This window comes from Carcharhinus amblyrhynchos, chromosome 1, assembly GCF_965287045.1.
Source record: "Carcharhinus amblyrhynchos chromosome 1, sCarAmb.v2.hapA, whole genome shotgun sequence".
Taxonomy (NCBI): domain Eukaryota; kingdom Metazoa; phylum Chordata; class Chondrichthyes; order Carcharhiniformes; family Carcharhinidae; genus Carcharhinus; species Carcharhinus amblyrhynchos.
The window spans coordinates 54270142-54294769 of record NC_137324.1 but is presented as its reverse complement, the minus strand read 5'-3'; the positions used below and the strand labels follow the sequence as shown (position 1 = coordinate 54294769).

At 42.1% G+C, this 24628-nt stretch overlaps 1 protein-coding gene across 1 annotated transcript in view; it reads left to right on the top strand.

Annotated features, from left to right (window-relative positions):
• dcc (DCC netrin 1 receptor) overlaps positions 1 to 24628 on the top strand; it is an 844821-nt gene that overhangs the window by 509218 nt on the left and 310975 nt on the right. The window contains exon 8 of the mRNA XM_080199927.1: positions 20149 to 20305. Within this exon, the coding sequence (XP_080056053.1) occupies positions 20149 to 20305 (157 nt within the window). The remainder of the gene's footprint in view (positions 1 to 20148; positions 20306 to 24628) is intronic.

Below are 24628 nucleotides of genomic sequence, written 5' to 3'. Positions count from 1 at the left end.
CTCTGAGCAAACTGCTCTGCAGTGCTGAAGAACAACAAGCCTCACTTTCCCAGGTATCAAATAGAAAGCTACCTGTAGAGTCACTTCAATATAGAAACATAAACGAGTATAGCACAGGAAGCCTCTTGGCCCATCAAGTGTGCACCAACTCTTTCGAAGAGCTATCTAATTAGACCCACAACTCAGCTTTCTCCTCACAGCCATACAATTTTTTTTCTCCTTCAGGTTTTTATCCATCTCCCTTATGAAAACTACTATTAAGTCTGTTTCCAAGATGCTATTAGGTAATAAGAGTCTACTTGTGATCTATTACTGGCTGGAACACCATTATCTGGAAATCCCCATCCCTGTGATCAGAGCAACACCATTCAAACTGCTTTACAGCTCCAAGGCACCCCCAACATTCCAGCACAAGTATGCCACAACCATTCACTGGTTTCTGTTGTGAGTTTTGCTTCCTTGTCTTGCGGGGTTGAAGCTTTTCCTCGCAAACTAATCCTGCAGGCTGTACCTGCCACTTATATCTCTTTACAGCAACTTCAGTTGCAAACATGTTCCGCGTGCACAGCATTAATAGGGTCCATTTTCCCTATGCCATTGCTTCCTGACATCTTTGCTTTTCTGACAGTCTTTAAGATCTGCTTTTGCCAGCTTTTTCACTTGATTGGTTCTGAGGCTCTTCCTACCACCTGTTTTCCTCTGCCTGGGCTTAAGGCTACTGCCTCTGCTTGGGTGCATAACTAACTCCTGATTGAGGGCTGCATTTGATTGCTGGCACTGTGTTTGCTGCTTCCTGGTTTCAATATCCCAGGACCTTGCTGTATCAAGACATCTGCATACACAGCAATAATTATTGGGCCTCATGTTCAGTTCTTTGCCTCAGATTTACTTTAGTTTTGCTAGCCCCTTCTTCACCATACACAGGCATCAAAAAACAATTAAAAATATTTTCAAGTCTTTGGAAAAGCTGGAAAACCTTGCCATTAATCTTTAAGTGCTTGTCTCACTTTAATTTTTGTCTGCAACCTGTGAAAGGAGATGACTTCTCACATTTGCACAATGTCAAGATTCCAAGGCCAGGCCTGATGTGGGCCAGGAGCTCACTGAGAACATGGAATCAGGGCACATCTTTGGGAATCCAGGAAGTGGTCTCATTGCGGAGCAGCAAGCAATCATAGAATCCTACATTGCAGAAGGAGGCCATTTGGCCCATCGAGTCTGCACTGACCACAATCCCACCCAGGCCCTGCCCTCATGAGCCTATGCATTTACATTAGGTAGTCCTCCTGACACTAAGGAGCAATTTAGCATGGCCAACCAACCTGGCCTGCATATCTTTCGGACTGTGGGAGGAACCAGAACACCCGGAGGGGACCCACACAGACACAGGGAGAATATGCAAACGCCACACAGTGACCCAAGCTGGGGATCGAACCCAGTTCCCTGGTGCTGTGAGGTAGCAGCGCTAACCACTGTGCCACCGTGCCTTGAGGAAATTCATTGCTTCACACTCCTTCTACAGTTGTTTGGGAGAATAAAAAATATCAAACAGTTCAGCACCGGGCATTTTGTCAGTGCAAGAAAGAACTAGGGACCCATGTGCTCTGGTTGATGTGAGCGTTTTGCTGATTGATCCAATAATGAGCACGTGTTTTAATTTACTCTAATATATAAATGGATTCCCCACTGGATTAAGCCCACTGACCCACTATCTGATAAGACAAGTGCCTCACCCCAGAATTCTCACTGACTTCCTTCATCGAAACATATTAACCAATTGTATTTTATAAGTTAATTTAATGTTATTAATAATACACCAAGACTGTGAAAAAAGGTTAATTAATTGCTACCAAAGTTTAAGTCACAAGCTAATATATTTCCATATGGGAACACGCAGTACATTCTAAGTGAAGACAGTGCATAAGCAAGTAAGTTCTGTTGTCATGGTAACACCATAGATTGGACAGACAGACTCACTGCCTTAGGAGGAAGCATGCTACCGTGTCAGTGGAGTGGAAAATGTGTGAGATTGGAGTTGGGATATCGCCTGGAAATGGCATTAGTTGACTCTGACAGTGATATCATGTGCAGCCTTAAAGGAAAGGATTTTTCTCATAGTTCTCCAGAATATAATTGCAAAACAAGGCTGAGTAACACCAGTGCTGCAAGTCATAAAATAAAAGCAGAGGACTTTCAGTCTTCAGAAAACTCCTGGTATGAAAATAATAGATAGGTGTGCAGTAAGCTAAAGCTGTAGACCATATGCATCACTGGCATGAAATTCACCTGGTGCCACTCTGAAATTCTTCAGGTATTTTCTTATTTACTTCCATGACTTTAGTGAGAGACTTGCTGAGTCGTGAGGCTAAAAACAATTCTCTAAGGCTTTTCACCACAGTGTTGGTGTAACAGGCAACTGGATGGATTCCTATTGAATTTCAGAGCCTCTTAGCCATCCAGTTCCCCAGTTCCTATTTATTTATAAAAATACATTCGATCACAGGACTATTGACAAGCAGCAAACATAGCAAACAGAAGTCATAAAACTGTTATGTGTTTGCAATCAATTGATGCTCACAGGATTTGTTCAGGGTCTCCAGTCCATTATGGGGGAGACAATCATTTACATTTTACTCAGTGTCCTTTCACTGGGAAACCTGATGTGTTGTGGACCCCACTTCTTCTACCCCGTATACTTGAGAAAGGTGCCATCCATCAACACTTTAGGTTTCCTGACAAAACAGACCTGCATTTATATAGCATTTTTCACAATCTCAGTATGTCCTGAAGCACTTTACAAGCACTGAAGCACTCTTGAATTGTCACTGTTGAAATGTATGAAACATAGCAGGTTATTTGCACACAGTAATCTCCCACAAACAAATATGTCTTAATACTAGATAACCTGTACATAGTGATGTTAACTGAGAAATAAAAACTGGTCATCATACCAGGGTATGCCTTGCTGCAAGATAAGCCATCGTAAACCTTCCTGTCTACCTGAGAGAACAAACGGTTTAATGTCTCACCTGAGAAATAGCACCTCTGATAGTGCAACACTCCTCAGCAATCTTGAGTTAGCAGCATGACTGTGGTAGTATCAACATGTTCCATGGTGATTGGTGCATGGAACAAACTTTGTGAGAGGGTGGTGGAGTCGGGTTTGATTGAGGTAGTCAAAAGGGAATCAGATCGCGATCTTAAAAGAAAGAATGTGCAAAGTTAGGGGGATAGTCCGGGGTGTGACTGCTATCTCTGTCACCCAAGTGGCATTCTTCTCTAAACCCTATAAAATTAGGAGTGGCACAATGTGAATTAATTTTTCCCCCATTCTCTTCAAAAAGTGATGTGTATTAGAGATTTGTTATAGAAAATCGGATCCAGAACAAAGCTCCCACAAAAGGAGATTGACAAAGATCCAAGGTTCAGGTCTGGGTCAGTTCTCAATTAGCTGAACTGAGATTAGTAGCATTGAGTTAACTGAGGTGGCAACAGTGACGGTATTGATAGTCAGAGCAACACTGATTGAGAGAGGAAATATTGTCAAAAGTTTACTTCTTCAGTCATTATTGAGTGATACCTAATGAGAGGGACTATTAATTTCAGGTAAGGAAAAGATTGGGTTTCCTACAGTATCTCCAATGTTGCATAACTTGGTGCTAATCAAAGTTAAGTTTATTTATTACTCACAAGTAGGCTTACACTGCAATGAAGTTACTGTGAAAACCCCCCCAGTCACCACAGTCTGGCATCTGTTCAGGTACACTGAGGGAGAATTTAGCATGGCCAGTTCACCTAACCTGTGGGTGGCACAAGTAGCACAGTGGTTAGCACTGCTGCTTCACAGCTCCAGGGTCCTGGGTTCGATTCCCGGCTCAGGTCACTGTCTGTATGGAGTTTGCACATTCTCCTCATGTCTGCGTGGGTTTCCTCCGGGTGCTCCAGTTTCCTCCCACAGTCCAAAGATGTGTGGGTTAGGTTGATTGGCCATGCTAAGAAATTGCCCCTTAGTGTCTAAGGATGCGTAAATTAGAGGGATTGGTGGGTATAATATGTGGGGATATGGAGGTAGGGCCTGGGTGGGATTGTGTTCAGTGCAGACTCGATGGGCCAAAGGGCCTCTTTCTGCACTGTAGGATTCTATGATTCTATAAGTACCTCACTGGCTGTAAAATGCTTTGGGATGTCCTGAGCTCATGAATGGCACTATATAAATACAGACCTTTCTTCTCTACTGTACATCTTTGGACTGTAGGAGGAAACTGATGTACCCAGAGGAAACCCACACTGACACGGAGAGAATGTGCAAAGTCCACATAGACAGTGACCCAAGTCGGGAATCAAACTCAGGTCCCTGGTGCTATGATGCAGCAGTGCTGACCACTGTGCCATCCCAGTAATCAGTAATATGAATGATCTGAATTTTTGTAGGTCCAAAGGGTCAATGAACAGAACATGAAAAACCATCTTCAGCAAAAATACATTCTTAGAAGGAAGGTAGACTAGGGGAAAAATTGTTACAGACAGAATGCAATTCCTTTCTTACACCTGTGACCAATATCCTTTGTATGAAAAGACGTATGTCTGTTCTTACCATTGGAGTGCATATTCCAGTTAAATAATTCAGCAACATACCATTGTGAGTTTAAAATAAAGAAGGTTATTTATCGTTATTTATCTTGAATTAAATGCAACATCACACACAATCTGAGTCTCACTCATGCACCCTCACAGACAAAGAATAGACATAGATAAAAGTCATGCACATTTACAGATTGTAGTTATCTCAGTCTTTGATTTATGATTGTCACACTCCCATGTGCAAAGCCTGTGGTCTTTTAAATTGATTTCATGACTTAAAGTTTAAGGGAGAGTCTTGTAATGTGAAGGATTCACAGCAGGTTGTGAGGTTTCTTCTTGTCGAATATCGTGGAGGTTGGTTCTCAGGTGAATTATGAAAACTGCAACAGGTTAGATAGTCTGGCTGCCTGATGCCTTGCAGCTCCAAGTTTGATTCACTGACTGGCTGAACTGATGCTTCTGATGGCTTTGGTGGAATTACCTGAACAAAGCTCTTGGCTGACATTTTGAAAAGGCAAAGAAAAATTAACTATCTTCATGTTGCTTTCCACAAGGTCAAGGTCATTTTCAAATAAAGTTTGGTATCCTTGTTGATTCCACATTCTGTATTGTTGATTAACACCTTTGAAGCTCTGAGACAGCCAGTCTCTTTCTTTTTAGAATGACCCATTCAAATCAGTAATATCCCTGAAGTTGGTTTCAGAGAAGGGCATCAATTCACGTCAGTCTGGAATGTTGTGCCTTCTTGGGATAGGGGATATCTACAGAAGATCTACAGAAGAAGTTAGGTGAACTTGGGCAGCCATCTCTCCTCGCCTTTTTGTCTAGGTTTTTAAAATATAAAGTCAGTTTGAAATTTGGCATGTGCCTTGTGGTACTGGGCATCACAAGAATTAATAAAAATGAAATAGTCATCGTGAAATTCTTTGTTTTAAGCAGCTCATGTGGGTATGAGTTTCTGGCTGCGTGCAGTTCATTCTATTCGTTTGCAGAACATGAGTGCCAGTGGTCTGGCTTTACAGGATATAATCTTTACATTGAATATAATGAACTCATACAGATACATTCAGAGAGCTTGTAACCCCATTGGAGATCTATGGGCAGAAATCCTTGTGTTGTTAAAGAGATGCTGTGCAGCTATTGAGCTGTGCAGATGGAATTTCTAGATTAAGTTATTTCCTTTCTTTCTATATGAAAGAGATTAAGTTGGTACATCGATGATCTGCAAATTAATTTATGGCGATGTTCAGATTTAACCAGCCAAGCTCCTTTTGTGGAAAACTATAGGTTAAAATGTTGTTTCCGGTCAGATAGCTCATTTCCCTGCATGTTGCATTTTTCATCACACTGTCAGCTGCTTTGTCTGAAAGGTGCCCCCCTTTAATCCCAGAAATAAATCAGCCCATAGTTTCTGCTTGGGTTCCCATTCCCTTGCTGTAACTTCAGTGTTGATCAAATTGAAATGAAAGTTGTACAATGCTGCCAAGATCAGTGGTAGGCCAGAAGACTGGGAACATTTTAGAAACCAGCAAAGGATGGACAAAAAAAAGGAGAAAACGAGCAAGAAATATAAAAGTGGACAGTAAATGTTCCTGCAAGTTTATAAAAATGTGAAGAATGAGAAAAGTGAGAGTTAATCCTTCCTGAGTTAATCATGGAGGACAAGGAAATGGCAGAGGCTTTGAATTTGGGCAGAATTTTTCACCACCCATTCACCGCCTCCCCAACTGCTACAGCATGTTTTGTCTTGGCAAAAGGTAGTGTGCCATTGACCAGTGATGGAATCTTCCAGTCCTGGAGCTGTCAAGGTTTTTTAAAATTGTTTGCACCCTCCATGTCCTGTGGAATGCATGGCGGCTGGTCAACTTCAGCAGGACCAGAAGATCTCGCCAGTGGGAATAGCTGGAGAATTTCAGCTCATGTATTTCACACCAGTTGAGAACACACTTGGAATACTGTGTACAGTTCTGGTTACCCTGTTATAGGAAGGATATTATTAAACTAGAAAGATTTACTAGGATGCTACTGGGGGCTTGATGGATTCAGTTATAAGGAGAGGCTGACTAGACTGGGACATTTTTCCTGGAGCATAGGAGACTTAAGGGTGATCTTATAGAGGTCTATACAATAATGAGGAGCATAGACAATGTAGATAGTCAATATCTTTTCCCCAAGGTAGGGGAGTCTAAAACTAGAGGGCATAGGTTTCAGGTGAGAGGGGAGAGATATGAAAGGGTTCAGAGGAGCAATTTTTTTCACACAGAGGGTGTGAGTGTCTGGAATGAGCTGCCAGAGGTAATAATGGAGACAGGTACAATTTTGTCTTTCAAAAAGCATTTAGGCAGTTACATGGGTAAGATGGGTATAGAGGGATATGGGCCAAACGCAGGAAATTGGGACTAGCTTAGTCAATAAAAAAGGGCGGCATGAACAAGTTGGGCTGAAGGGCCTGTTTCCATGCTGTAAACCTCTATGACTCTATAAAAGGCAGCCCAAGAATAGTAGCTAAGCAATGGGTGAAAAGGAGGGAGGAACTTAAACTAAGCATGATCAATAATGAAAAAGTACTTGGAAACTTGGTAAGTAAATTCGCTGATGACACTAAGGTCGGTGGTGTTGTGGATGATCTGGAAGGATGGCAAAAGTTGCAGCAGGACATAGATAGGATGCAGGACTGGGCGGAGAAGTGGCAGATGGACTTCAACGCGGATAAATGTGTTGTCGTCCATTTTGGCAGAACCAACGGGATGAACGAGTACACTATTAAGGGCAGAAGTCTGAGTAGTGTTGAGGAGCAGAAGGATCTTGGGGTCCGGGTCCACAGGACTCTTAAATCGGCCTCGCAGGTGGAGGAGGTGGTCAAGAAGGCGTATGGTGTACTGGCCTTCATTAATCGAGGGATTGAGTTTAGGAGTCGGGAGGTAATGCTGGAACTTTATAAGACCCTTGTCAGGCCTCATTTGGAGTATTGTGCGCAGTTCTGGTCGCCTCACTATAGGAAAGATGTAGAAGCTATTGAAAGGGTGCAGAGGAGATTTACAAGGATGTTGCCTGGACTGGGAGGCATGCCTTATGAAGTTAGGTTGAGGGAGCTGGGACTCTTTTCCCTGGAGAGACGAAGGTTGAGAGGCGACCTGATAGAAGTTTACAAAATGTTGAGAGGAATAGATAGGGTGGACTCTCAGAGGCTATTTCCCCGGTTTGAAATGGTCGCTACGAGAGGACACAGATTTAAGGTGCGGGGAGGGAGGTTCAGAAGTGATGTTAGGGGTAAGTTTTTCACTCAGAGGGTGGTGAGTGAATGGAATCGGCTGCCGTCAGTGGTGGTGGAGGCGAACTCGCTGGGGTCTTTTAAAAGACTTCTGGATGAGTATATGGGGTTTAATGAGATTGAGGGTTATAGATAGGTCTGTAGGTTGGTAGGTGATGTGGTCGGCGCAACTTGTGGGCCGAAGGGCCTGTTTGTGCTGTAGTGTTCTATGTTCTATGTTCTATGTTCTAAACTTAATGGGACTAAAAGGTGACAAATCACTTGGAGCTGCTGGCTTGAATCCAACAGTTCAAAGGCTGCAGAGATAGTTGACGTATTAGTTGTAATCTTCCAAAATTCTCGTTTTTCTGGAAAGGGCCCAGCTGATTGGAAAACTATAAATATAACTGCACTATTCAAGAAACAGGGGAGACAGAAACAGGAAACGATAAGCAAATTAATTTAACATCTGTCATTGGGTAAATGCTTGAATCCATTATTAAAGAGGTAGTAGGAGGACATTCAGAAAATCAGAAGATAATCAGGCAGAGTCAACATGCTTTTGTGGAAGGGAAATCGAGTTCTTTGGGGATATAGCAAGCAAGGTGGATAAAAGGGCACCATTAGATATAGGAATTGTTTGGCTTTTAAATAGATATTTGATAAGGTGCCACATAAAAAGGTTACTGCACAAGAAAAGAGCTCATGGGGCTGTATATTGTTTCCCCCACTGGCATATTTGAAGGTGGGGGCTTGTCAACTTAACCTTCCCATCCACCCCTAAACTTTTTCCCCATATTGCAGTGGGCCTGTTTACCCTTGGGCCAATTCAAGGCCTCTTATGGGCCGTATTCCATCGCCTTTGAAATTTATATATGGCAAGGGAAGGCAGTGATAAGGCAAGCAGCCTGGCAGCTTTCACTGAAGGTTAGTCATCTCAGCTCCAGGCTGTCACCACAGGAGTTCTTCAGAGAAGTGTCTAAGGCCCAACCGTCTTCATCAAAACCTTCCTTCCACCATAAGGTAAGAAATCGGGATGTTTGCTGGTGATTGCACAATTTTCAGCACCATTTGTGATTCCTCAGATGCTGAAGCAATCCCTGTCCAAACCTGGACAATACCCAAGCTAAGGGTCAAGTGGCAAATAATATTCATGCCGAACAAGTGACATGAATAACTGTCACCATTAAGAGAGAATGTAACCATGGGCCCTTGACATTCAATGACATTGCCATTGCTGAATCCTCCACTATCAACATTCGGAGTGGGGGGCGGGGGAGGGGGGGTGGTTACCATTGACCAGAAACTGAACAGGACTAGCAGAGGCTAGGAATTCTGCAGAAAGTAGCTCATTGCCTGATTCCCCAAAACCTGTCCACAATCTACAAAGCACAAACCAGGACTGTGATGGAATGTTCTCCCCTTGTCTAAATGAGTGAAGATCTAACTATAAAGAAATTTGACACCATCCAACATAAACCAGCCCACTTGATTGCTACCCCTTCTACAGACATTCAATCCCTCCACCACTGACAAACAGTGGCAGCTGCTTGTTTCACCTACAAGATGCACCACAGAAACTCAACAAGGCTCCTTCAGCAGCCCCTTCCAAACCCACAGGCACTACCATCTAGAAGGACAAAAGCAGCAGATACCTGGAATACAATGTTCCCTTCCAAGTTACTCATCATCAAGACATGGAAATATATCTCCATTTCTTCACTGTCTCTGAGTCAAAATCCTGGAATCCTTCCCCCTCTTCCCAACCCTACCCCGTAACAGCGCTGACACCTCAGGGACTGCAGTGGTTCAATATGGCAGCTCACTGCCACCTTCTCAAGGGCAATAAGTGCTGCCTTAGCCAGCAATGCCACATCCCGTAAATGAATTTTAGAAAAGGGAAGTATCATAAAGGGAAATGGTGGCATTGTAGTAATATTACTGGGCTATCATATAGCCCCTATAATGAAGACTGATTGAAAAATACCTGTTCAATTCATTCACCACTTCCCTAATTTCCATGATTAATTCCCCAGACACACTTTCTATAGGACTAATGCTCAGTTTTTAACTCTTTTCTTATTTAAACAACTTTGCTACTCTTTGTAGTCTGCTGAATCTTCAGACCTACCATTTGCCTTGGAATAATTGTCTGCTTTTTCTTTAAGTTTGACACTGTATTTAACTTCTTTAGTTAAGCACAGATGGTGAGTCCTCCATTTAGAATGTATTTTATTCTGTGCATTCTGAAATGTCCCTTTAAATGTCTACCACTGCGTCTCTGTTGACGTATCGCTTAATCTCATTTTCTGGTTTACTTCAGCTAGCTTTGCTTTCATGCCTTCATAACTGCCTTTGCTTAAGATTAAAATATTATCCTTCTTCTCCCCTGACATGGAATGTAAAATTCAGTCACGTTCTGCTATTGGGGGTGCCTTCACAATGAGGTTATCAATTAATTCTATCTCAAAGTTTGAAGTTTATTTATTAGTCACAAGCAGGCTTAACACTGCAGTGAATTTACTGCAAAAATCCCCTTGTCGCCACATTCCAGCGGCTGTTCAGGTACACTGAGGGAGAATTTAGCATGGCTGATGCACTGAATTAGCACTCCTTTGGACTGTGGGAGGAAACCAGAGCACCCGGAGGAAGCCCATGCAGACACGGGGAGAACATGCAGACTCTGCAGATAGTGACTCAAGCTGGAAAGTGAACCCAGATCCCTGATGTTGTGAGGCAGCAGTGCTAACCACTGTGCCACCGTGCCACCCCACTGCACAATACCAGGTCTATTATAGCCTGTACTCTGGCTGGCTTCAAAACATGCTCTTCTAAGAAACTACACCGAAAACATTCAATGAACTCCTCTACAGTACTTTTTTCCATCTGACTTTGCCTATCTATATTTAGATTAAAATCTCCATGATTACCTTCCAACAAGCTCCCATTATCTCTTCCCTTGTTCTCCATCCTGCAATGTAGTTACAGCTAGGGCAACCGTACAATACACCACAACCACTACTTTATCATTTTTTTATCTACTGGCCTCTGTAGAGATTTCCTTGTTAATAAATAGCTTTGTGTCTCTGATGAAGTCTGTGAGCATGCATTATTACTATCACTTTGCGGATTTGTGTCCTCATAAGTACTTTCCAACTAATCGAGTTATCATCAGTGAATTTGGCGACTATATTTATTAAGTTTATTTATTAGTCACAAGTAGGCTTACATTAACACTGCAATGAAGTTACTGTGAAAATCCCCTAGTCACCACACTCCAGCGCCTGTTTGGGTATACTGAGGGAGAATTTATCATGGCCAATGCATCTAACCAGTACATCTTTTGGATGGAAGAAACCGGAGCACCCGGAGAAAACCCATGCAGACACATGGGAGAAAGTGCAGATTCTACACAGACAGTTGACTCAAGCCAGGAACCAAACCTCGGTCTCTGGCGCTGAGAGGCACCAGTGCTAACCATTTTGCCACCATGCCACCCATGTCAATGTATTGTGCCAATGCACCCAGTCCCTTTATAAATCATGAATTATATTGCAAATTGTTGAGACTCCAACACTGATTTAGGTTGCAGTTAGTTACAGTTTGTTAAACTTAAATTTTTATCAAATTCTGCTTCCTGTTAGTCAATGCTTTATCCGTGTTAATATATTAACCTTAACATCATGAACTTTTATCATATATTGTAACCTTTTAATTGGCACGTTACTGAATGTGTTTTAAAACTCCAAACGCATTACATCTAGTGGTTCCCTTTATCCACCTAAAACCTGATTGATATAAGATCTAAAATCATAACAAGATTAATCCCTGGACACAGTATAACTGAAGTACAATCATTGTATTTATTCCTCTCAATGTGATCTGTATGCCTTCCTGGTGCTGTTTGGTGAGAGGCTGCGACCAGTGCATTCTGACACTTAATCTATTGATTTTTCTATCTGCTACAGCAGTGAATTTACCTGATGAATTGGCTGACAGTTATGTGTCTTTGAGACTGAGATGGCTGTGAGCAGTGACCAGAAATGGCTTAATTATGGGCTGTGCTGCATTAGGGCAGGCTAACCATTCTTTTCCAAGTCGTCAATTGGATGAATATGGTAGAAGAGTGTGAATATGTTATCACCCAGAATGAACAACATCATCCATGGCCATTTCAAACTTATCCCATGACCATTGCAAACTTATCCATGGCCATTTCAAACTTGGGTGAATTGGGTTTGAATTCAAAATCCAGACTGATCTATGTAACATCAAAAGCTCAATTCAATGGCTGTCCATATGAATCTGAGGGTCTCTGACAGCATTCAAACTTTGGCATGGAAGGGAAGTGCTCTGCTGCAAGTGTCCTGTGGTGCATTGAAGTGTTTTGATTCCCTCAAATAAACACAGCACAGGTTTGGACAACAACCTTCACTTGCTAAACTTGCATGTGGCTTCAATAATTTCTGTTCCTGCGGGGTTCAGAGGCATTCCAGGTTCAGAGCATTCTGAATTCTAAGGGGAACTATTTAGACTTTGATGTCAATAAGAAAGGTGAGAAATGCTTTACATGCCATCTTAGAATCATAGAACAATGCAAGAGGAAGCTATTCGGCCCATCGAGTCTACACTGACTCTCTGACAGAGTATCTGATCCAGGCCATCTGGCTTGCTCTAAGCCCGTAACCCCATCCATTTACCATGCTCAATCCATCTAACATACACATTTTGGGATGATAAGGGACAATTTAGCATGGCAAATCCACCTAACCTGCATATCTTTGGAGTGTGGGAGGAAACTGGAGCACCCGGAGGAAACCCACGCAGACATGGGGAGAATATGCAGACTCCACACTCACCCAAGGCCAGAATTGGACATCGGTCCTTGGCGCTGTGATGCAGCAGTGCTAACCACTGTACCACTCTGCCACCCATGATATTCTGGGCACTAAGGATTCCAGACTGCTGCTGGCATTCAACAGGACTCTATTATGAATTGACAATTTGTGCTGATGCCCACTGTTCCCTCCATCAATACCTTCAGATGCTTCTTATATTTAGAAATATATCATCGTAACAATGTGGAAACAGGCTCAACAAATCTATGACTGTATTTAACTAACATGTGAGCATCATCTTAATCATAGTTACTAATCTATTTCCATTTCGCTCAATTCCTTTTCCATCACCTACACATCCAAACCTATACTTTTCTGTCTCAGCCACCTACCCTATCCCTAGAAGTGAACACTTCTAGTCTGCAAAGAAATATTTCATGCCCTCTGTTTTAACATTCTTGCATTTTTTTTTATCCATGGCCCCTTCTTAACCTCTCAACAGGCCTTTTTTATACACATTGTCCCATATATTTATAAATTTTAAAGTTATTTTTATCTGCATTACTTTTGAGATACATACTAGAATTTCAATCACTTATTCCTTTTCCTATAGCCTTTTCAACCTGAGGTACTTTAATATTCTAACTTTCTTTCACGCATAATACCTTATGTTAGAATAGTACCCCCTATATTTCCCTGTTTCTCTACAGCAGTAAATTTGGTTCCATTCAGAGGACAATATGGGGTGGCACGGTAGCACAGTGGTTAGCACTGCTGCTTCATAGTTCCAGGGATCTGGGTTCGATTCCTAGCTTGAGTCACTCTCCGTATGGAGTTTGCACATTCTCCTCACGTCTGTGTGGGTTTCCTCCGGGTGCTCCAGTTTCCTCCCACACTCCAAAGGTGTGCAGGTTAGGTTGACTGGCCATGCTAAAAATGCTCCTTAGTGTCCTGGGATGCTTAGTTTAAAGGGATTAGTGGGTAAAATGTTTGGGGCCTGAGTGGGATTGTGGTTGGTGCAGACTCAATGGGCCAAATGTACTGTAGGCTTTCTGTACTGTAGGGTTTCTATGGCTGTTCTTTTTTCCCTAAAGAATCACATTAAACTTACTGACCATGAATTCTGTCTGCTACTTTTTAGACTTTTTCAACCATCTTACTCACATTCCTTTGAAGTTTCCTTAGGTTTTTTTTTCATTCGTGGGACATGGGTGTTGCTGGCTGGCAAGCATTTATTGCCCATTCTTGTTGCTCTTGAGAAGGCGATAATGAGCTGCCTCCTTGAATCATTGCAGTCCGTGTCCTGTGGATTGACCCACAATGCCATTAGGGAGAGAATTCCAGGATTTTGACACAGTGACTGTGAAGGAATGGCAATATATTTTCAAGTCAGGATGGTGAGTGGCTTTGAGGGGAACTTGATGGTAATGGTAATGGTAGTGGGGGATATGCCACGCCGTGAGGATGCAGGTTGTGCTGGAGTACAGTTCTGCTGCTGTTGATGTCCCAACATGCCTCATGGATGGCCAGACATGAGTTGCTAGATCGGTTTGAAGTCTGTCCCATTTAGCAGGGTGGTAGTGCCACGCAACCAGATGGAAGTTATTCTCAATGTGAAGGCGGGACTTTGTCTCCACAAGGACTGTGTGGTGATCGCTCTTACCAGCACTGTCATGGACAGATGCATCTGCAGCCGGTAGATTGGTGAGGATGAGGTCAAGTATGTTATTTCCTCTTGTTGGTTCCTTCACCACCTGCTGCAGACCCAGTCTAGCAGTTATATCCTTTAGACCCGACCAGCTCGATCAGTAATGCTGCTGCCGGGTGACTGTTGGTGGTGGACATTGAAATCCTCCACCCAGGGTTAATTTTTCCGACGCCTAGGTCGATGGCAGGTGTTCAGTTTCATTTCTTTGTTGAGACTTTGTAGCGTTTGTTACATCTGAGTGGCTTGCTTAGTCATTTCAGAGGACAGTTAAGAGTCAACCACATTGCTGCGGCTCTGGAGTCACATGGAGGCCAGACCAGGTAAGGATGGCAGATTTTCTTCCCTAAAGGACATTAGTGAACCAGATTGGTTTTTCTGACAATCAACAGTGGTTTTATGGTCATCAGTAGACTCTTAATTCCAGACATTTTTTATTGAATTCAAATTCCACCATCTGCTGTGGCGATATTTGAACTTGTGTCCCCAGAACATTATCTGGGTTTCTGAATTAATAGTTGAACGATGATATCACTCAGCCATTGCCTCCTCTAAGCATTAGCTATACATGCCTCTTGAAACATTGAACGTATTCAAGAAGTGGCTGAATTTATTACTTGGGGTGACTGGGGTCAAAGGTTATGGGGAAAAAGCAGGGTTAGGCTATTGAGTTGGATGATCAGCTATGATCTTAATAAATAGCGGACCAGGCTCGAAAGGCCAATGGCCTTCTCCTGCTCCTGCCTTCTATGTTTCTATTCCATCTTGGTGTCATCTATAGACTTTGACAGCATTTCCTTTATACTAATATCCAAGTTGCACACATTGAATATTTATGGTCACAAAGGAGACACCATGACCAATTTCAAACCATGCTGACAAACCACCCTCAACTACTCTCCGCTTTCTTCCTTCCAACAAGTTTTAAAGTTTAATGTTTATTTATTAATGTTACAAGTAGGCTTACATTAACACTGCAATGAAGTTACTGTGAAAATCCCTGAGTCACCACACTCTGGCATCTGTTAGGGTACACTGATGGAGAATTTCGTATGGCCAATGCACCTAACCAGCACATCTTTTGGACTGTGGGAGAAAACCAGAGCACCCAGAGGGAACACATGCACACACGAGGAGAACATGCAGACTCAGCACAGATAGTGACCCAAGCTGGGAATCTAACCTGGGTCCATGGCACTGTGAGGCACCAGTGCTAACCACTGTGCCACCATACTGCAAAGTCAGTTTTGAACTAGTTTGCTATCCTCTCCGTAATTCCTAAGATAAGACATAGGAGCAGAATTTGGCCATTTGGTCCATCGAGCCTGCTCCAACATTCAATTATGGCTACTAAGTTTTTCAACCCCAATCTCCTGCCTTTTCTCTGTAACCTTTGATCGCCTTACCAATCAAGAATCTAGCTATCGCTGTCTTAAATATGCTGAACAACCCGGCCTCCACAACCTTTTGTGGCAATGAATTTTACAGATTCACCACTCTCTGGCTGAAGAAATTGCTCCTCATCCTGGTTCCCAAGGGTCATCCCTTTATTCTGAGACTGTGCTCCCAGAAAATTCCAGAACCTTTAATCGACTGATTTACAACATACAGAAACAAAACCGCTTGGGTAAAGCAGTGGAGGAATCATATATTAGCAGCATAAGCCAGCATATTATTTCAGAAGAAGAAATATAAAAATGAAAGATTGAAAAATTATATTCAGCTTGCGTACTACCCTGGTGCCTCCAGCTTGCATTTAATACATTGAGTTTGACATTCTAGATGATATTATTACATCAGGTTGGAATCCCACTTACCCATCACTTGAGTAATGATTAGCTGCATTAGATCAGAGGCTGCAGATGATTGTGGAGTGGGTTAATCACGGGAAATATTGTGTTCTGTCTGAATAAAGAGATCTATTAGGACCATTCTGGCTCATAATGGTGACACAGAGGAGACTGCAATCAGAGAAAAGGGTAGCATCACCTAACAATTATTGTTGTCATTCTGTTGCCAGAAAGCAAGCCTTGCATTTTCCAAGCAAATCTGTAATGTAATCATTTTCTTTCGTGGAGTGGGTGTTTATGTGTTAGTTGAGTTGGGAAAATATACCTCTCCACATACAAAACAGGTCACGATCACTGTTTAATATTAGTTGTCACTTGGTAACAGGGAAGGTATTTGAGCATCACAGCTAGTGGGGTCAGGCTGGAGCCTGCAGCAAGATGTTGTGGTGACTCATTTGAGGGTGTTCCTAACCTCAGACAGAGCACATTTCTGAACTTATCAACATGGGAATATGTGAGCAAATTTACTCGCATGAGGGGTCAATACCAACAATGGACTGATGGGGTTTAACTGCTTGTTTCTATGTTGCAATCTCTGTGGATTTGATATATATTCCATATTGCTTACATATTCACTTTTTGTTTGGTTATTTTGCAAATCACTCGCCATTAGCCCTAGGATAGAAATCTTTTTCTTTCCCAAACTTGTCACTTTACTATTTATGGGACCTTGCTGTACACAATTTGGCTGCTGTGCTTCCTACATTATGGTCGTGGCTGCTGTTCAAAAGTACTTCATAAGTTAGAAAGCGTTTTGGCTCATGTTAAGGTCAAGAACAATACTAGATGAATACAATCTTTTGCATACTGTTTGTGAAGAGACTTTATAGATGGTACCTATTCCTAACAATTCTGAGGTTCTAATCTGTTAAAAATCTCCATTTTGTATTATCAACAGCATAGGTTTTTGCTGCATTCTTTTCTACATATGTGAAGTTTGATTATGTTTAAAGCCCATACAGTGTAAAGGGAGACCAGTCAGCCCATCGAGCCTGTATTGACAACAATCCCTGTTTCCCCACACATTTACCCTGCTGATCCCCTTGACACTGAGGGGCAATTTAACATGGCCAATCCACCAAACCCACACATCTTTGGACTGTGAGAGAAAACCGGAGCACCCGGAGAAAACCCATGCAGACACAGGGAAAACTTGCAAATTCCACACAAATAGTCACCTGAGGCCAGAATTGGACTTGGGTCCCTGGCGCTGTGAGACAGCAATGCTAACCACCATGACACCCTAATCTGTTAAAGATCTCAATTTTTTATCATTAACAGCATAGGTTTGTGCTGCATTCTTTTCTACATGCATGAAGTTTGATCATATTTATGGATCTGTCATAATCGTTTTACTGATCTGTTAAACTTGATTAGTATTCCTTGGCTGGTAAGATGTTTATTATTGGTATGCACAGGCAGCCCCCTCCCCATGAGCAAGCAATAAAACTGTTTGTATGTGACTCAGTATGAGAAGTGTATATGAATCAGATAAAACTTAATGCAGCTGACCCTTTCTCTGTTGGAGTGTGTGATTATCACTAATTGCCTCTGACTGTGGTAACGTGACTTGATTTTCAATAAAGAAAACACTGTTGATTAATTAAAAAGAATTACTGATACAAACAAATAAGATGATGAATTAATGTACTTATTTCATTGAAGTGTTTTGAAAATCGATTTTTTTTTTGATATTTGGCTGGTATTTTCACTAGTTGTGAGAGCTGCAATCATTAATGACATCCTGCACTTTAGCTTTGAAGAATTCATTCACTGTAAGATTAGGTATAAACTTTAGACTCTTCATTTTCTCCTGCCACTTTATTTATTCTGTCCTGGAAATATTTGATATATTGTTCCATATGTTCAGCCTGGAGGCATTAAAGTACTCATACAGGCTTAATTTAAATGCTGTTAACTGCACATTACCTCATAATTAAACAACCATTCTTCATATGTTAGACTAGATGGTGAAATGTAATGTATAGGGTATGGTTGACAAACACCACTATGCCTTCACCTGAGCAGCCAAATGCCTGGGTTTTTAGTTTGGGGCCTGGTTAGGAAATGTTCACTGATTCTGATCATTCACTCTTTGGACTGAGGCAACTGTTGATGATTAATTCATTCACGATGCTCAACCTCATGCCAGAACCGAAAGGGCAGGCGCTTTGACCACTCCACTAATCTCATTACTGTTTCTGATGGGAGGTTGAAATTATCTGCTGTGTCTCTGTAGACTTGGCTCATGTTGTATCTCCAAATGAAGTGAAAAGTGACTCAGTGAATGCAATCCTGCACACAGTAACTCCAAGAGCACATCTTAATCATTTGGTCCCTGTCAATGGTTGGCAGGGAGCTCTGCTCTTATCCTCTTGATTATCCTGTCCACCCTGCGTTCTGCAAAGTAGAGATCTAACACCTTTATCGATTGACAAGAATAAAGAGAAGTTAATGGGAGGAATTTTATGGCTCAGTGGGAGCAGGGTTGTAAAATATGGCAAGCCATTCAAAACTCCATTAACTTTGAATGGGATCCTGCTGGTGGGAGGGGCTATAAATTCCTCGCAATGTTTCAGTTGTCAACTCCACATAAGAACTAAAAAAGGACATCATGGGAGATCTTTTATAGAATTCACCAACTCTAAGATGGGAGAGGGGAGCAACAGGTAAAGATCAGGAGTCAGCTGTGGTAACTCAGCAATAAAAAGTGGAAGGCACTGGCTGCAAAGCTGAGTTCCATGGCATCATTGAACACAGCGTTCTGGAAACTGGAAGCCATCTGAGTTGGGTTCATTGTTTGTGTTGTTCCATGTTAGAATAACATGCCTGACATAGCTGGAAGCTGCGAAAGTAGCAGGAGGTGTGGGGCATCATTGGTAGCTGTGCGAGGATGAGGGAAGAGGTTCTGGATGTCAGACCTGACTCCTGAATCCCAAGGACTGCTATTGGATGAATGATGGGGTTGTGGTACACTGAACAACATAAGAGCCTGGTGGCGTAGTGGGTTATGTGAAGATGTATTCACTGAGCTTATCAACTATCTGAGATTATTACCCTTGTCCTCAGAGCCTGACTCCAGGAACTAACCTCAGTGACCACTTGCGCTTACATTCAGATTCCTGGCCCCTCTCTTTAAACATCTCTGTTCCCCTGTTCATCTCCACTACTAAGGCCTCTAACACTGAGGGCAATCTTCTGCCTTCTCTGCTGGCAAGCTGAAAAGGGCATTTGATTAGTTGGGATGATGGTGTACCTGGACCACAATACCTTACTGTATCCCCCAGTATTAGATTCTGGGTGGAAAAGCCTATGGTCAACATTGCCAGCCTGCACTAATTCTATGAAATTCTTGACTAAGCGTTGCAAACCCACTGCTGGACAATATTTATGCCTGAGCTGTCCATGAAAACAGTGTTCACCAGTTCAGGCCAAATTACTTCATGGGGAAATGTACCTACATTTGGGAAAGGACCAAAAAATTGGCACTGATAATGGCAGTTTTCAAGATAACTATGGGCTGAATTGACAACCATTTTCTGAGCCATATATGGGCTGAGTTTGGGGGCAAACTAAAGATGAAACAAATAAGTAGAACTCGAACAAACAGTGAGAATATATGAACTTTGTCATATTCACATCCTTCATTATTAACAGTTTTATATATTGTTCCCTGTAAAGTTACTATTACTGTACTGATGAACAGTTTTAATGGGATTTAGAAATATAATCATTTTTCATATTTTTTTCAAATTATCAGTTTTTATTCCCTGTCCGTCTTTTTTTTCTCCTTTGACCATTATCGTGCTCCTTGTGACCTAATAATGACTCTTTCACAAATCCCGATAACCTTATCAGTCCCCACACTGAGAATCCTGTGCCTACCTGCCTCACTGACCAGTTCCTCTCCTCCTCAACCCTCAGCCATACCAAACTCCGGTGTCCTTCCCTCTGCCCCTCGGGACGTGGTGCCTGTTCTGGTCTCCAGCCGTTTTGTCCGCCTCAGCTGGCGTCCACCCGCAGAGACGCATGGAAATATCCAGACGTACACAGTTTACTTCACCAGGGAAAGCGTTAACAGGTAGGTGTGGAATGGAAATGCACATAGACATGTGTTATAAACAGTTTCATCAAATCTGTCATTGCTGCACATCTTGAAATTGCCAAATTATATTTTCTGCCATTATCCTATCCTTGGCAGCATGCTTTGTTGTTGTTCCAGTAATTTGTTGCTTCTACTGCCAACACTTAATACCTCTCAACATATTTTCTCTTTTCTGAATTTTGTACTTAATTTTTTTGTGCAACCATCTGCTCGATCTGTATGTTGCCCTTTTAATATTCTACTCAAGACCTGGATATTCTCCCTTGTCCATAAGATTACCTGAATTTGCCTCATCTGTAAATGAAACCCTCATCTATTTCCGAGCTTTGTTATTCCAATGCACTTCTGCCTGCCTTCCATAAACTTGAGGTCATTCAAAACTCTCTTTTCCATCTTTCACCTTTCACCAAGGTTGCATTTATCCATTGTCCCTGTGCTCGCTAACCTAGATTGGCTCTCAATAAGATCTTAAAATTCTCATCCTTGTTTTTAAATCCCACAGCAGCCTTGCCCCGTGTAATCAAAACCCACTCAGACGTCTATACACATCTAGTTTTGGTCTCTAGAGTATCACTGATTTGAATTGCCCTCTGTGTCTCTCCTCCTCTCTTCCCTCATTTAAGAACAATGAACAAAGAAAAGTTCAGCCCTCCAAGCCTGTACTGATCACAATGCCCTAACTAAACTAAGGGAAAACCTTTTGCCCTTACTCGATCTGTATCGTTCTATCCCCTCCTGATTCATGTACCCATTCAAATGCTTCTTAAATGTTGCTAATGTGCCTGCTTCCACCACTTCCTCTGGCAGCACGTTCCAGGCACCCACCACTCTCCGTGCAAAAATCTTTCCCTGCACATCTCCCTTAAACTTTTGCCCTCTCACCTTGAACCTGTTCCCCCTTGTAATTGACACTGCCACCCTTGGATAAAGCCTCTGACGATTCACGCTGTCTATGCCTCTCATAATTTTATTGACCTTTATCAGGTCTCCCCTCAGTCTCCATCTTTCCAGTGAAAACAGTCCTGGTTTATTCGAGCTCTCCTCATAGCCAACATCCTGGTGAATCTTCTATGACTCTCTCCAAAGCTTCCGCGTCTTTCTGGTAGTATGGTGAACAGACCTGCACGTAATACTCCAAACCTTGGCCTAACCAACGTTTTATATAACTGTGACGTGATTTCCTAACTCTTGTACTTAGTGCCCCCGGCTGATGAAGGCAAGCATGTCATATGCTTTCTTAACAACCTTGGCCACCTGCATTGCCACTTTTAGGAGACTGAGGAACTGCGTACCCAGATCCCTCTGTCTGTTAATGTTACTAAGGGTCCTGCTAGTTACAGGATAGTTCACACCTAAATTTGATCCTCCGAAAAGCATCACCTTGCATTTTTCAGGATTAAACTCCATCTGCTGTTTCAGTGCCTCAGTCTCCAATCTATCTATATCCTGTTGTATACTCTGACAATCCCCAGCACTATCAGCAACTCAGCCAATCTTTGTGTCATCCATAAACTTATTAATCAGGCCCTCCAGTTCATTTATATATACTACAAGCAACAAAGGTCCCAGCATTGTGGAACACCACTAGCTACAAATCTCCATTCTGAAAAATACCCTTCTGCCGCTACTCTGTGTCTTCTATAACCAAGCCAGTTCTGTATCTATCGAGTCAGCCCACCACAATTCCCAAGCGATTTTAGTTTTTGGACCAGTCTGCCATGTGGGACCTTGTCAAATGCCTTATTAAAGTCCATATAAACTACACGCACAGCCCTTCCTTCCCTCATTAATTATCTTTGTCACCTCTTCAAAAAACTCAATCAAGTTGGTGAGACATGACCTTCCCCATACAAAATCATGATGCCTGTCACTAACTAGTCCATTTTCTTCCAAATGTGCATATATCCTGTCCCTCAGTATCTTTTCCAAAAGCTTCCCCACCTTTGACTTAAGAGGCTCCTTTAAACTACCTCTTAGTGTTTAGCCATCTACTGTAATATTTCCTAATGTGGTACCATGTCAAATTTTGTTTTGTGCGAATGTGAAGCGGCTGGAGGTGTTCTATAATTTTAAAGGTGCTATTTTAATACGTGTTAATTTTTTTGAGGAAGTCAGTATTAATTCACTGACTACCATTGTGTACTTCATCTCTATTTGAATGTCTTTGCCTCTTTCAGTCTGTCACCCTTGCTCTTAGTCTGTTTCATTCTCTTTTATTTGCTCATCTTCTGTAAATTTTTATTTTTTGGAGTCATGCATGAAAACTACCTTGCACTGCCCCCTCTGCCTATTTACCATTTTTGTGGGTTTAAGATCAATTTTCTGACAGTCAATAAATTTTTAACTATCTTGTCTCCAGTTATTAAATCACTTTTCCATTTCATTTGCATTTTGACTCTGCTGAAAAGGTTATCTAAATTATTTGTGAAGTTCTTGGTTGCACCAAAAAGAAATTTCCCAATGCTTCATTGCCAATAGTAACAAAAAGTGCAGTAAGTATTTTCCATGTACTGTGCTGGCCATTCTATGTAAAAGGCTTTAGGGAGCAGTTGTTGTGTTCTTTGAAATGATTAATTGCTAGTTAGGGATAATTTTCTGGTTGAACTGTATAAATAATGCTTGTTCACAAGTTCTGCATTGGGACATTTAGTCACCTGTTAGTAAGCCCTGCTTTGGAACAGGAATCTCAGGTAAATCACTTCTTACCTAAAGGAGGTCAATTACAAATTGTTACATATTTTCAACATTTTGTTACATATGTCAGAGTAACCTTTTATTGTTTGGAAGCTTCGCGAAGTAGTCGATATAATTATTTGCTGAAACCTTGCCATTAACCAGATGATCCACTCCTGCAAACTGCTTTGACTGAAGGAATAAGAGACACACATAATCATTTGTAACAGGAACAGCACATCCCACTAATGAAAAATGGTCATCAGAAATGCTTGTAGTGTACAATTGATTGTCAATACTTGAATAAGAAAGACACATCAATCACAGATTAAGACCAGAAACATTACCATAGCTATGTGGTTCAGATGCTGACTGACCTGTTGTGTGTCCCTGACATTTTATACATAGAAACATAGAAAATAGAAACAGGAGTAGGCCATTCTGCCCTTCGGGCCTGCTCAGCCATTCACTATGGCCATGGCTGATCATCAAATTTGATATCCTGATCCTGTCTTCCCACCCATTTCCCTTGACACCTTTAGCCCACAGAGCTATATCTAAGTCCTTCTTGAAATCACACAACGTTTTGGCCTCAACTACTTCCTATAGTACTGAATTTCAGATTCACTACTCTCTGGGTGAAAACATTTCTCCTCACCTCAGCCCTATTACCCCTTATCCTCAGACTATGACCTCTAGTTCTGGACTCCCCCACTATCGGGAGCATTCTTTCTGAACCTACCCTGTCAAATCCTATTAGAATTTTATAAGTTTTTATGAGATTCTCTCTCACTCTTCTAAATTCTAATTGATACAATCCTAATCAATTTAATCTCTCCTCATATGACAACCCTGCCATCCCTGGAATCAATAATTCACTTTGGTAGGAATAACAGATGTGTCGAGTATAGGGCTAACGGGAGGACTTTGAATAGTGTGGATGAACAGAGGGATCTAGGTGTATGTGTACATAGATCCCTGAAAGTTGGGAATCAAGTAGATAAGGTTGTTAAGAAGGCATACGGTGTCTTGGCGTTTATTGGTAGGGGGATTGAATTTAGGAGTCGCAGCATTATGTTGCAACTGTACACAACTCTGGTGCGGCCGCACTTGGAGTACTGTGTGCAGTTCTGGTCCCCACATTACAGGAAGGATGTGGAGGCTTTGGAGAGGGTGCAGAGGAGGTTTACCAGGATGTTGCCTGGTATGGAGGGGAGGTCCTATGAGGAGAGGCTGAGGGATTTGGGGTTGTTTTCGCTGGAAAGAAGGCGGCTAAGAGGGGATCTTATTGAAACATATAAGATGATTAGAGGTTTAGATAGGGTGGATAGTGATAGCCTTTTTCCTCGGATGGAGAAATCTAGCACGAGGGGGCATGGCTTTAAATTAAGGGGGGGTAGTTATAGGACGGATGTCAGGGGTAGGTTCTTTACCCAGAGGGTGGTGAGGGATTGGAATGCCCTGCCTGCTGCAGTTGTAAATGCGCCTAGTTTGGGGGCGTTTAAGAGATCCGTGGATAGGTTTATGGACGAAAAGGGATTGGTTTAGGTTAGTGGGTCATTGTTTTGTAACTGGTCGGCGCAACATCGTGGGCCGAAGGGCCTGTTCTGCGCTGTAATGTTCTAT